The following is a 15008-nucleotide window of genomic DNA, read 5'->3' on the forward strand; positions in this document are numbered from 1 at the left end:
CTCTTTTTTTAAAAAAAATTTATTCATTTTTATTACAAAGTCAGATATACAGAGAGGAGGAGAGATAGAGGGGAAGATCTTCCATCCGATGATTCACTCCCCAAGTGACCACAACGGCCGGTGCTGTGCCGATCCGAAGCCAGGACCCAGGAACTTCTTCCAGGTCTCCCACATGGGTGCAGGGTCCCAAGGCACTGGGCCATCTTCGATTGCCTTCCCTGGCCACAAGCAGGGAGGTGGATGGGAAGTGGAGCTACTGGTATTAGAACCGGCACCCATATGGGATCCCAGAGCATTCAAGGCGAGGCCTTTAGCCACTAGGCCATGCCACCGGGCCTACACTTAGATAGTTGTTATTTGAAAGTAATAAGTACCATGTCAAAATGGAAATTTGTGAACCCAAACAATTATTAAACAGAAAAGAAAAGTGTTGCAGGGTGTGAGTGAGATCACACCAGACAGACATGCCTAAGATTTATTAAGGAGTCTTTATAAACCAAGCTTGGTGATAATAGAGTATACTAGAAATAGCAAATCACAAGTCCATATGGCAATCCAACCAATCATAATCCTACCAAACATAATCCAAAGAGGAACAAATGGTCATTACCCTTAAGTCTATCCATTAAGCTGAAGACCTGTGTCCCAGCTTCCCCAACAATATAAATCATCCTAAGAGACATGCAGCGAATAACCTGGACACACTTACAAAGCTGCAGACATTCACCTTTCCCTGGCTTCTCTACCCACATTCCACTACTGCCTGGCCTTAGCTCTCCTGGAACTCCTGATAGTACATAAACCAGAAACAACATTACTATATCCATTGTCCAATCTAAGCAGTACACAGGGACCATGCACAGGGGATTACCTGTCCTGGGTCAGCCAAAGGTCGAGGTGCCAGAGTAATGGAAGCACCTGACCAGAAAGAGAGAGAGCGACAGCCCCCACTTCATGGGCCTTTTAAAGGGGCTTGTGAGGGGAGTGCTTACACAATAATGCAATCCCATCCCCTCTCAGATGATAGGCGAGTCAGGTGGGCAGAAGCGAATACCTAAGTGTTGTGGGCTAAGGAGGGGATTATTGCTGTTGGGATGGGCAGCAACAGGAACTGGGTAAAAACACCTAGAGTAATTGGACTTATCTGCATCCAATATCCTGGCTAAATTAGGATGTGGAGGGAGTGGTTGAGGATGGAATTAACATTCCATTGCTGTTAGGGCCCACCTTCGGGACAGAGGGTAGGGGACACAGCCAAATTTCATTTGCTCATTATCAATGGGTGCTGGCTATCACTGGCTGCACTCTATAACAAAAAGGATGTTTGTTGGTTTGCTGGAAGAATTGTTGTGGAGTTAGGGTGATTTGATGGGGATTTGAAGATAAAGAAGATAGAGATAAGCCAGCAGGTGAATGCTGCCATAGCAGGAAGTAGTGGGAGGAGAGCTTTCATTATTTAATTCAACATGATCTTAACTTCCATTGATTGTGAGAAGTATAGGTAGGCCAACAAATTCCCAAATTCGAAAGCAAAAGTGCTTTAATAATGTTAAAATTTAACTGTATTGATGGTCTTCTTTTTTAAATAAATACAACTTATTTGAAGAGATATCCTGACCTCCTGGGCTGGGGTCCATCATCCTCTTTCCTCGCTTCCATGCCTCCTGGTCCTCATCCATCACCTCCTTCTACACAGTCTTGTTCATGACCATAAGCCATTCTCAACAGGTCCTGTGTTGCAAAGGACAAAAAGGCATAGCCCGTCCCATGAAGGACCTGAGAGGCAAACAGCTTAAACACTGTGCAATTAATTATTAATACAAGGAGGTGTGTCTGAATCTCAGTGTGTGTAGACTAGCAGCTGATTGAGTTAGGAAGGACTTTTACTAGGTAGATTTTCTTTTTTTTTTTTCTTTCTTTCTTTTATTTATTTATTTATTTGGTAGATTTTTTCATGAGGCTGAAGAAATGCTTAGGGATGGGAGCCTGGTTGGGGTTAAGAGGCTGATTATAATAGCTGTGTCTTGTATTTGAGTATCTGGGTTCGGTATGCACCTCCAGCTCCTGACACCAGCTTTCTGCTTGTCAACACCCTTGGCGTCCTTGGGTCCCTGTGACTAATGCGGGAGACCCAGGGTGAATTTCAAGTTCCCTCTTTGGTGTGGCTCAGCCTTGGTTGCTGATGGCATTTGGAGAACGACCTGGCAGATGGGAGCTCTCCATCTGTTTGTCTTTCTGTGTCTTTGCCTTTCAGGTAAATACATATTTAAAAAAATAAAGCTACTGTCCATCTCCTGGTGTTTCTGAACCTTCAGAGATGACTCTGAAGCCATAATCACCTCCACACCTCAAAATGCCTTGATAAAGCTGCAGCTTGGTGTTATAATTGGAGACAAGGCTGTCCACATGTTCTTTGTACATCTAGGGACTAGAACTCAACCCATAAGAACCCAAGGCACTGAACTGTGGTGGCAATAATGGTTCCAGTACAGCTCTTACGGACTTGGTGTACAATTTCATTAAGAATTAAAAGGTTCTTTAATTGCATTTTTATTATTGAAGTATCATGAACAAATATAATTGTATCTATCTAAAAGGTACCTGTGGTGGTTTGATGTGCATTTACAGATAATAGACACTTTCCTTACTAAAATCATTAACTTGTTCTGAATTGCAAATTGCAAGATTTTCAAGCGTTTATCATTCAGTGAGTGATAATAAATGCACGATGATAAGAGGTGACCTATCTTTAAAAAACTCATATAAGGAAATCGCTCCTGTCTGCTGGTGCTAGAGTACGCCTTGCTCATTCGTCAGTCTACTTTCTCCTCTAGGATGTTTTGACTCTTCATATATGCTCTTCTTTTTCTCCACGACTCTAGCGTACATTCCTACTCCCATTTACTTTGGCGCAGTCATCGACACCACCTGTATGCTCTGGCAGCAGGAATGCGGGGTGCAGGGATCTTGCTGGGAGTACAACGTGACATCGTTTCGTTTCGTCTATTTTGGTTTGGCGGCTGGCCTCAAATTTGTCGGCTTCATCTTTATTTTTCTCGCCTGGTACTCCATCAAGTACAAGGAGGAGGAGCGACAGAGGCCGAGGCGCCGGGAGCGCCCGCTGAGCACTGTGAGTGAGCTGGTGGGCCAGCCGGACAGTGCAGAGAAAGAGGCCCGGACGAGATCGTGTCCTGCTTTCAGCATCCTGGGAGAACTCAACGAAGAGGCAGCTCTGCAACGAGGCATCCCCTACACAGCACAGACCTATCCGGGACCCTTCCCGGAAGCAATAAGCTCCTGTGTAGACCCGGGGCTCGGAGCCAGGCCTGCTGCATTGTAGCTCCCTCTGAAAGCTTGGAAATGAAGACTTTGGTTTTGTTGGTTGAGTTGAACATGGCGACTTGAGAAACACCCGTGCCTTCTTCTCTTTCTTTTTTAACCTCTACAGACACAATCCTCAAACCAACAAAACAATGTAGCTCACCCATTAATGATGGAGGGCTACATACCTCATCAAGACCATCAGCCTCTGGCTCTTCTCCGAGGAGGAGGAATTGAGCTAAAATTGGTTAGCATTTCTGCTCTGTCAGCCTGATGCGCATGCTCCAGTAGGGTATAAGGCTGAGGTTCATGGTTAACCTACTCAAAGAAGGATAATGATGGTGTGTTTCCTTAGCATACACTCCTAGGGTGAACTTGACCATGATTTTTACCAATCCAAGTTTTTAGATATGAACACCTACTGTGAGTTCTGCTACAAAGCACAAATGAACTTGCCTCAACTATGCAATTTGATCAGAAATATGTCAGGTCAGCATGTTACTTCAGCTTTCTGAGAATAGTGAAGATGTGTTTTTGAACAGAGAAAGCAAAGCTTTCCCTGAAATATAGTTAGTAGCCTTTGAAGCCATAGCAGAGTTTTCAATCAAATAGAACTTTGAAAATGCCACACAGAGATCGTGTGCATAACCTGCTAGGGGGCGGAATAACATCATTTCATTAGACACATTCTGTTTTAGTTTCCACCCCACCATAAGTAGTTGAAAAGGCTGCAAATCATGAATAATAGCTTGAATATAAACTCCAGTATTCTTTCGTAAGGGGCTTTAAAACCTTTGTGCTACACAGTATGGCTAGAAACTGTACTTTAAGATGCAAATACAGAAAGAAACAGATGGCTTTCTCAACAAGGAAATTGTTGCAAACATTTCTTTAGCTCTTGAGGAGAGCTAGGAATCGTCCCCGTCACAGTCAAAGTGATTGGAATGATAAGTTGCAGAGTCAGAAGTTCAGATGGCATCTGAACATTTGACTTATATCTTGAAAGCAATGGCAAATCTGTGCTGTGTTCTTTTTTTTTTCTTTTCATACAGAAAATTGCTAGGATTGCTTCTGAAAATGAGTAATTAAAGCAGTTGACCTTGGGTTGTAAAAATCACTTTGAATGCAAGAGGAGGGAGATCTGTAAGGTGAACCTAGCGCCTGGTCCTAAGTGATGACAAAATGCTGTAAAATAAACTGGTGTGTCCTACTTGAGCAGAGAATTGCTGATCACGCTTGTTTGAGCCCCTCCTATTGTCATCTTTTCAAAGTGGTTGTGAGAGGATTTTTCTGCTGCTAAATCACTCTGGGTTTACTATCAATCATACATCGGAACCTCCCAGCACGTCACTTAGGCGTCACAGAATGGTTTCTACAAGGTGTTTAGAATTGTGAGTGACAGTGGGTAACTTTATGGGATCTGCCTCTGACAGATTGGAAGGTCCAAATACTGATAGGATCATGACTGATTTCTGCCCAGCAGTCTATGCTCATGTACAACTAATTTGGGTCAGATTTCCTCATCTGGTTTGTACTCTGTCATGCAAGAGATCTGCATGCCAGGCTGCCTGGCGATTCTCGCCTTTGCCTTCCGTCTTTGCTGGGCTGTACAGCTGGAATCATTTGAGTATTCCTGAGCCCATGGTCATCTTGTCTCTACCTGAAAATGATTAAGGAGTTCTGTTGGTGGTATGTAGTTTGTGGTGATGGCTGTCGCTATCACATTGACTTATGTCTGTAAAAGGTGAAGTTTGTCGTTCCAGAGGACAAGCACTTCCCTTTGGGTCTTTGGTTTCTGGTTCTTGTAGTGGTTTACGTTCTTGCTTAGCTACAAATGTGAGTGTACTGCTATTTGTCAAACACTGGCAAAGTGCTGTACACCAAGGGTGTTGAGTAGACACTTCTGATTGACCTAATATCTACAGTGAGACCTTTGAGCTCCTCCTTGCCCTTGTTGGGGAATCTTCATCCTTCAGGAGTTTCCTGTGTTGTTTGAACTGAAGATCTAGAGGTAGGGAACAAGTGATGCTTTCCTCATTTTGCTCTGATTGTCAAGCCAGTGGGCTAAGAGGGTTTTTGGTGGCCTTGACTCGGAGAGCTAAGATTGCTGCAATCAGAGAGCCTTCCTCTATCTTCCTCTCTGCCTTACACAGTCATCTGTGTCTGCAGTCAACGATAATGCACCAGTTATCCAATACAATTTTGCCTGATTATCTGTCATTTTTTGAAATTCTTCAGGATGATTAGGCCAGAACCCAAAGAAAATGGTCTGAAATGTGTGCCGCAGTGTTAACATTGTACTTCCTCTAGTATTCAATAATTAGAAATAGCAGGTGTATCACTAATGTGGGTGAATGTCAGATAAGTAGTAAAAATCATGAGGGAATGAAATTTTTGGAATATGTACCAGTTAATAGTTGTCCCTGAAATGCTTTGGGCTCTGGCAGAAGCGCTGCAATATGGCAACCAACTAGAGTGACTGTTTCATAGATGATATAAGTAGATTGTATATACAAGGTCTTTCCATGTTTGTCAATAAATCAACCATGTTATTTTCTAGTCACAACCATTTTTTTTTTATTGCCACTATCCAGGAGTGTTGGCTTTGGATTATTTGGCAAAAGATCACCTGCTCCCTTTAGAAACCCTGTAACTCAATGTATTGTTTGGTTTTAATATAAAACCATAGTGTCCTTGAGTCCAGCCTCCTGCTTGGCCAGCTCCGAGAGGGTGGGTGAGATGGCTGGAGCACACCTGCTGGGTTATCTCCATTAGCAAGAAATCCTTGTTTTTGCAGGTGGATTCAATGATTGAACCATACACTCAAAAGTGTCGGTGGAGGGGCAAGAAAGTAGAGAAGAGTTGAGTGTTTCTTGAGTACTGAGTGCAGAGTATTAAGCACTAAATATACATCATTTTAACCCATTTAATAACCTTGCACGTATTTCATTGTCCTGATATAAGCAACTGGGGCCAGGAGAGATAAAACAACTTGTGTAGAATTGCAAAGAATGGTCAAGTCAGCAGCGGATGAGACTTTCTCCAGCTGCGTTATTCCCTCATTACACTGCCCAGTGCATCTTGAGAGGTTTGAGTAACAAGAAAGCAGGATGTGATGGTAGCTGGTGACGTTAAGGCGTTTCATGTTTGGATGTATTACTCTTTCTGAAGCACACAGAGCTTATGATTCCTTTGTGTAAATAGGAAAAAGGCTGTAAGGAACATCTGCATTTGTTGAATTAGATTTTCAAGGTAAATTTACATTTAGTTAGCCAAATGTTACATTAAAAATCATTTGTCGTAACTTGCCTCAGGTATATATTCATAGCTCATAATTTAGCATAGAACAAATCCAATTCTGACATGAACACTGGAGTGGCAGTAGAGTTGCTAAAAGCAAACAGAATGAGGATAAGTAGTTGTTGAATCTGAGGGATTTCAGGTGTATTTTTTTTCCTTTCCAAATAGTAACACATTCATTGGTGTTATTGTGATATAAATTTTAAGATTCTTAATAAAAATTTTAAATGAACATAGACACACTCCATATCTAACCACTGACCTAGTTGTTACCCTCAGCAGCTGTGGCATTTCAAGCGTCAGCCTTCAGAGGTAGAAGTGACCTGGCGGAGGTGGGAGGGACTGTCCTACATTGTCACCAATCACCAAGAAAATCCTTCAGTCTGCAGTTCCAAATTGCATACATTGGTGGACCAGGAGTTTCTTTTTGGAGCCTGTTTTGTAGCATCGTTTTGTGCACCAAAGAGAAGCTTGATGGTTTGAAGGGATCTGAGGCATTTGTGGGATTCTCTAGTGTGCCTAGAAGAGGCAAGCCCCAACCCAGGCTGGTACCAGTTACACTCTGGGATTGTGTGTGTGCTTCCTACACCCCACACGACACAGGCCATGCATACACTACATATACATAGGTGCACACTGTGTATTCCAAGTAGCACATGGAAAACAGACTGTAGCAGCCCAGCCTTCCTGCACTGCGGGTCTGCTAGTTCTGTTACACAGACCAGAGTCTGTGGTCTGCTCACGAATCTGTGTTTCCTCTTCCATGGTCACGACGTGTGTGTCTGGCACGCGAGGTTAGTTGCCCTGTGCACTTTATCTTTTCTTTTTTTCTTTTCATCTTCCATGATGCTGCTGGCTGTATCTGTCCCAGACTTCATGTTCTGTTGGAATTAGCCCTGTGTATGGTTGAAGAGGTTTGTTTTGAGCTCTTCATTTTTACTCCCTCATAGTAAGGGTCAAATCTGGTGAAAATTCTCTTTAGTGATTTGCTTTTGCAAAACTGAAAAAAAAAAAAGCAAGCCTGGTGCTAGAAACATGGAACAATGCCTGCTTACCACTGGGGTCACAGGGTCATGGTGGTGAGGGGCTGCGTGGGCTCTTCATTTGTGAATCTGGAGAATTTCCTGGAAGATGAGTATCCACTGCTCCTCATTTCACCAGTCCATTCCTGAACTCCACACTGCAACAAGGCGGGCTTGCAGGGGACACTTTTCTAGGGAAAACGGCGCTTGTGATATTTGCTTTAGCAAGAATGATTAGATGCGAAAATAATTTTAGAAGGAAATAAAAGATTTCAGAAAGGTTTTTCTTATTTCTTCTCCAAAACGCTGATACCCGTGTAATATATCTTTATCATTAAGGGTTTGTGGTATTCTACTCTTAGGTTAAAGTTGAAGGACATATTCTCAAAAAGTAAACTGCAGGGACACATTAAACCAAAGGGGTGAACGGAAGTTGTTCTCAGTTTGTAGCTACAGCAAATGAAGGAAAAGAATCGTTGGTTTATAAGATTTGATAGTGGGCATTTTTCTCAAAATACATACCTCTATTCAAAGTCCCAGATGTTGGTCTAGAAGCATGAAGCGGGAGGGTGAGCCCCTCACAGTTTAAGGAGATGCAAATGTAATAATGACCGTGTCAAGCAGGTGGACACTACATCTTAGTGGAGTGTGCTGCGTGCATTTGTGCCTGTGTGTGTAGAGGTGTGATTGTGATGGAAGGCTGTTTCCAGTTGTTACAGCAAGGGTTTTCCTTTTGTGATTTTTAACATGAGTATTTATTTGGGGCCCTCATAGGGTAACTTGAAAGTGTATGATTTCCTTGTGCTTAATCAAATCTGTTGTCAAAAAAAAATCTATTGTCATTGTTACTAATAAACCTCGGTTTACAACATCTTGAATACTTGATCATTGAAAATTGAGGACAGAAAATCTAAGAGAAGAATAAAGCATTTTGGACTGGATGTAGCTTGTGTTGAGATGTTTATTGTCTGAAGAGATGAGGCAATGATGCCAGGGTGAAAGTATTCAGACCACAGTTTTATGACTCGGCCGTGGCACATCTCTCATTGGGTTGCCGACGTGAATTATTTTAAGCAGCTTATTAAATATCTATGGAAATTCAAGTAATGCTTTCAGACCGTGGAACAATGCACATGCCTTGAATACAGTTTGATAAATTACACTTAAATGATGTGCTAATCCTGCTTTCATTTCATAGTGGTTTATTTCTCATTCACATTGCAAGTGAATGGTGGGTCTTTTCCACTCTGTCCATCAGCAACCCTGAGACGAAGGCTCCACCATCTCTTGAAGTTGCACCATCTGGAGCTTTCAGGCTTGTTCTTGGGCGAGGGGCCGGGGAAGGAAGAACCTCCCCACCCCGCCCCACCTCACCCCGCCCTGCTCTGCCAAAAATGGCAAAGGAGAATTTCTCTTTCTCAACCCAGAAGTGATACTTGTCACTTCTGCTCCTACTTCATTCACTTGAACTGATGTCTTGGTTCCCCTGAGTTGCTTGGAGCCCTAACGGGGAGCAAAGGGTGAGCGTTTGGTTGGGGTGACTCCTTAAAGTTGACTGACCAGATAGGAATGAATTCCAAAGTAGTTCAACTGATGAATCCAAGAATGGATAAGCAGAGGGAGAGCCTCAAGCACAAAAGAGACTGTTTCCGAACAAGTGAGCATCCGTGTGGCCTACGGTATGACACTACAGTATGACACACACAGTATTTCCCACTGTATGACAAGCGCATCGATGCCTGGGAAAGTGGCTCATGGACAGGAACTTGTACTCCAACTCCAGCTAGGAAGAAAAACAGCACTGGACTTTTAAAATACAGATTGAAAATGTTTTAATTGGCATATCGCAATTATGCATATTTGCGGTGGATAGCATGCCATGTCTATGCAGCTGTACAGTGTGTATTGATCAGCTCAGGGTAACTGGCAAATGCATCATTTCAAAACTATCATTTCTTTGGGATGGAAACATTAAACATCCTGGATGTTTTGGACTGCATACGTTGAGTTGTCAAGAGGAGCGTTCCTATTGTATAGAACGTTGGAAGTTATTCCATCCTGTGCTCCTGCACCCCTTGTGTGTCCACGAGCTGCCCCCCTGCAGTCCCTTCGACCACCTTCCTCCTCTTTGCTGGTCTCTGGCAACCACTATTCCACTCCATTTGCACGAGATTGGCTCCAGAGGCCTCCACCTGGTGTGTCCGAGTATGCCACCCTTCTCTGTCTGTGCCTCTTCTCTTGCTGAACACAATGTCTTCCAGGTGCCTTGAAGCACTGGGTGTTGGAGACTTTCTTGATGGACAGCAGGGTTTTCTCTGAGGTCACTCCTACCGGGGAGGCAGAAGTGGGTAACAGAGAAAGAACGGTGGGACTCAGGGATTGGAGTGCAAGGTGGCTGTAGCCTTGAACACTGTTCAGGTGGAGAGCTGGGTCACCGATTTCCATTCCTCTCCCCGCCCCCTGCACACCCAGTGTCGGCTCCATGAATGATGGGGAGTTAGGGGGGACTGTATTTGTAGTCAGTTTTCTCCCCTGGCTCTGTGTGCGTTTGTCAGGGGAGCCCTTTTTGCAAAGGGTAAGTAATGACTTCTGCCCAAACCTACCACCTTCCTAATTGTGAGCGTAAGGTAGGCAAAAGGGTTTCCAGAAGTCTTATCATCTCCCACACTTCCGGGATACAGGCAGAACCATTTTTGGTCTTTGGCTTTTTGAAATAGATACATTGGAAAATGTTGTTCCTTAAGAAAGGCAGACGGGGTAGGCAGATGAATGGCTTCACTTAGTGGTCTTGCTGAGTTCCTGTCTCCGACTTGTACAACCTCCATGTGTTAAGAGCTAATACTAAGCATCCAGTTCCTTTCTTCTTTTTAAAATTGCCGTTTGGGTGGAAATGGCCTCCGTAGCTTCAGCATATGGGAGCCAAAAAACCATTTTAACCGTACAAAGTCATTGGAAAATAAGTAGGTAACAATATTCAGCGCTCACTTGAATTTCAATGTCAGTTTGACTGAGTTCCATCTCAGAAAACCCACATAAATCAGTAGAAAGCTAGATATGGCTAAAATATTTAGCTCTGCAGCAGGAGCAAGCCAGCTCTTGATCAAGTTGTTCTAGATGTGTTTTGAGAAGCCTTGCTGCTTGACAATTTAAGTGACAGCTTTGCTGGGGCTGCTCCTGGTGCCAAGCAGAGATCTTTAGTTGTAGTAGAGCGACACCTAGTGGGCAGTGTGGAAAGCACAAGGCCTATGAGGGAATTTCTGGTTCCTGGACTTGAGGATATTAGTAATGCAGTGAGGTGCATAACCTCTCTGTTGCTGAAATGTACTAGAGGTTAGGCTGGCTTTTCTCTAGCTCTTCTGGCACTGGGGAGTTGGGTAATGTTGGAGAAACTAGGCATGGAGGACCTCTGAGTGCTGGAAGGCTTCCTGGCCTGGTGGTGGACAAGTCAAGAAGGCAACGCTGTGGCTCATTGCTTTAATTTGTCAACTGTAGTGAAGCAGTGCTGGGCACGAAGTGGCTCCCCTGTCCCTGTCTCTGTAGAGCTTTGTTAGTGCAGAGCAGTGACTCCTTTACTCCATCAGGAAAGATCTGAATTCTGAAAACCTTGCTGTTTACTAGCTTCCCGCAGCAATGGGCTTTCTAGAAGCCCTGTGATACGGTGCAGGCAAACAGCCACCATCAAACACAGCACTAAGAGGGAGGACAGTGAGCCAGAGCAACGCTGACCCTGGTCACAGCAGGCAGAAATGGGGACGGGCAAGGTCCTAGGACCCACTGTTGGCATCAGACTTGGTACCACGATTTTCTTACAAAGGGGAGCCTGCCAAAGTGAGGGACTTCTTACGTCCAGTATGAGCAAGTGCAGGGACGTTTTGGTGGGAAGAAAAACATCTGAAGCAAGATGGGAGTTGAAGTGTGGAGGGCATTTGTCCAGGTGGAGATGGAACCTGGAAGGCTAAAGGGAAAGGAAGTGTCCAGTTGAGGCTCAAGCCCAGCGAGTGGTCCTCAGCCCAAGAGGTCCTGTGGAAAGCTGTGGAGACAGATAGGATGGAGGGAGGCAGGTAGACCAGAAGACGGAAGGTTCCTGGGGCCCCCAAGGCTGCAATCCAGCAGAATGACCCAGGACCGAGGGCTTCTGAATGGGAGGGAGCCTGTGCTTGAACATGTGAAAGACTCAGCAGGAGGTGAGTGGAGCATGTGTGAGTTGCTGCAGAGATGAGAGGTGGGAAAGGCTGCATGCCTACTGTAGCCTTCCAGCAACTTGCATAAGAAGTCACCCAGCCCTGCAAGAGTCAGGACTGAGGGCTATGGAGTCTTTGTTTTCTGTTACAATGAATGTTGCATTATACCTGGAAGAATTTGTGGAACTGAAAAACTTGAACAAGATCTTACAACATAAACTCAGTTTGAGATCTTTTAAATACAGGAGACTGATGTGTCCAGATGGTGAGTAGATGTGTTGGCATGTGGGGGCGGTGGGCGTTGGATATCCATTCCTTTTCCTCTTAACCAAGATGCTGATGATCAAAGGGTAGTTCGTGTCAAAGACGACAGGTCGAGCCTCAGGGAGCTACTCTAAGCATGGCAAGTAAGATTCCTATCTTGCATGTCATCTCCAAGATGGAAGTTCCTTAGTTTACTCCTGTCAGGCTTCCACTTTTTGAGATACACAACGACCTTCCTACACCCTCGTAGACAGTAAAATTTGGCTTGCAATTCACTAAATCCATGAGGTCTTCTTCAATGTCCTGTTTATTCTTTGTGAGAGTGGACCCTGCCATGGCCACTCTTCCATGACGTGATTGTGTGTCTGGTGCATCGTGTGTACATGTGTGAGATGTTGGTGTTTGTACATGTGTATGCATCCCGAAACACTCGCAGCAGCTCCCAGGGCTGGGCCAGGCGGACTCCAGGAGCAGGAATTTCATGTGGGGAAACCTGCATGTGGGTGGGTAGGAAGCCATGGGCTTGAGCTGCCATCTGTTGCTTCCTAGGATTGGGCAATAGCAGGAAGCTGGGATGGGGCGGAGCTGGGACTCGAACTCAGGCCCTCGGATATAGGATGCTGGCACCTTAACTGAGCTGTGAAATGTCTGCCCCAGTTTTGTGTATTTAAGTGTTTAAATGGATAAAGGAAAGTGGTTGAGCACTGCCTCTGCTGAATGTTTTTCTCTTCTCCGTTAGTGAGGAGGGCGAGGTGGTCAGCTGAGGGCTGCCAGGCTCTGAGGACCTATGGCATCTGAAAGGCCACCCAGGGAGGTAATGAGGTCTCCCTCATGCCTCTTACAGGGAGTGGTTGTTCCAAAAATACTTCATGAACTGAACTAATATTGAATATTCAGCAGGGTAACAGCAATTGGCCTATTCACTTTTCAGAAGGGGCAGAGAACAAAGACTCATCTTTGGATATATTATTACTTTGAACTCTGTTCTTTGACCACACTATGGTTTGTTCCATCATCCAAGAATTGAACAAGCCTGCCCCTAGGTCCTTTGCTCCAGTGCCACCCATGCCTTCTGCTTTTAAACTTCTAATCTCTGAACACTGCATGGATGTTAGTCTCTATTTCAATGCTATATCTTGGGAGCTTCAGAACGCAGGAAGCACCTGGGAGTTGTCAATCAAACACTTGAGGGTTTGAAGGGTTAGGTGTCTACCAAAGTTCACGATCCTCAAAGCATGCAAGCTGCCTCCAGCTGGGCTTTCCCTTGCTTTTGGAAAATTTAATTTCGGCAGGTTAGGAAGAGCCACACCATTTGTAGGATCCAGGGGATGGGGGAATGTTGATGGACGTTCCTTGGTCAATGATTACTGAGAATTTCAAGATGGCGTCAGCATGAAGCCAAGCAGGTGCCTGCTGAGGCTGGGCTCTCTCTGACCGCACGGAGGCCTGTCCACCAGGGAAATCCCGCAGGATCATGCTCTGCAGTGCGTCAGTATCATGGGGTTGGCTCATGGTCAGCTGAGTAAATTGAGATCAGCACTCAGTCTACTTGTAAGGAATGAATGTATCACAAAGGTTTGGTTAAGTTCATTTCTCTGAAACAGGTGAAGTTTAAACACGTTTTTATTTCAAGAAATATTGCTTCTGGACTTTCTTGAAGCCAGAATTGTTCTACAAAAGTATTACAGAATTTTATACAAGATTTACTTATTTATTTATTTATTTTTAAAAAGCACAGTATGCCTCCTAATAGCTTGAATTCTTTATACAAAGCACATCATTCACGACCATAAATATGTTTATTCTGTCATTCAGCCGGTGACACTCACATCTGATAAACAGCTTAGTTAATTTTAACATATGTACAGACTGTGAGAAAGACTTGAAGTTTCGACTATGACATATTAAATTTCCCTTATACGAGGAGTTCACCTTAATACTTGAAGAACGCATAATTTACTTAAGCATTTGAATTATCCAAAAATAAAAACCACTGTTAGGTTAAACAAAAAAAGAAATCTTCTTGGGAAATTAGAGGAATAGGGTTCTCATGATTCTCAGGTCATTTTTTTTTTTTTTTGCTGTTATCTAAAATCGTAATACTACAAAACAAGAATACTCACAGGAATACCGACTTTCAAATGCAATTTTGAATTATGTCTTAAAGGCTTAAAAATAATCTTGGAACACAATGTTACGAAGGGAAGCTATCTTAACGGCTTATTTCATTATGGAGCTTTTAGGATTTGATTTTATTCATTCCCTATGTAAATTCAAAGCCCAACACTTCAGCTTGTTGATCAAAAAGCGACACTAAAGATGAAAAATGAAAGATCCTCAGTTATTTTTTTTTCTCTTGGCAAGGAAATAATCCACATTTAGCAGTCTGGAGTATGAACAACTTGAGACTAGGCACAAATAGAGCAGGCAACCTTTGTTTTGTTCAGGTATTTATTTGTTCTGACCACCAACATGTATTAGCCATACCTTTCTGCTAATCGGTTTTAGCAATGTCGAGGTAAAACACATGCAATATTTCCTGCAAAGCGTATATGAAACAATATGTGCTCTATACTGTGTGCTGTCCTTGAGGCTCTATCGGACCTGTCACAGGTAGCTCAAGCATTGTGACCGGGCTCAGCCTGCAAAAAGACGAGTCAGACTCACCCAGCAGTTATGGCATTCCAATCTCAAAGTGCGAAAGATCACTGAATGAAACATGGTGGCACCGAAAACTTTCAATGGTTGCAAAGAACTCAAAGCTTCATTCTGCAGGCAGTGTGGGTGTGTGTGGAAAGATTCACAGAGTGGGTCAAGTTTCAGAAACTTGGAAAGGCACCATTCTAGCCAGCTTGATTGGAATATATATATATCCCTATAATATTCAAAAGATAATACTATTTCAGAGCTGGACAAAACA

The 15008-nt window shown here is 43.8% G+C and overlaps 1 protein-coding gene across 2 annotated transcripts in view; it reads left to right on the plus strand.

The window, feature by feature from the left end:
- Positions 1-3814, plus strand: part of SLCO5A1 (solute carrier organic anion transporter family member 5A1) — a 117440-nt gene extending 113626 nt beyond the window's left edge. For both annotated transcript variants that reach the window (XM_040994587.1, XM_040994596.1), the window contains one exon: positions 2883-3814. In XM_040994587.1, the coding sequence (XP_040850521.1) occupies positions 2883-3340 (458 nt within the window). In that variant the 3' untranslated portion in view covers positions 3341-3814. The remainder of the gene's footprint in view (positions 1-2882) is intronic.
- The last annotated feature ends 11194 nt before the right edge of the window (positions 3815-15008 follow it).

This window comes from Ochotona curzoniae, unplaced genomic scaffold (assembly GCF_017591425.1).
Source record: "Ochotona curzoniae isolate NIBS_2020 unplaced genomic scaffold, NIBS_Ocur_1.0 contig_1071, whole genome shotgun sequence".
In the NCBI taxonomy this organism is placed as follows: domain Eukaryota; kingdom Metazoa; phylum Chordata; class Mammalia; order Lagomorpha; family Ochotonidae; genus Ochotona; species Ochotona curzoniae.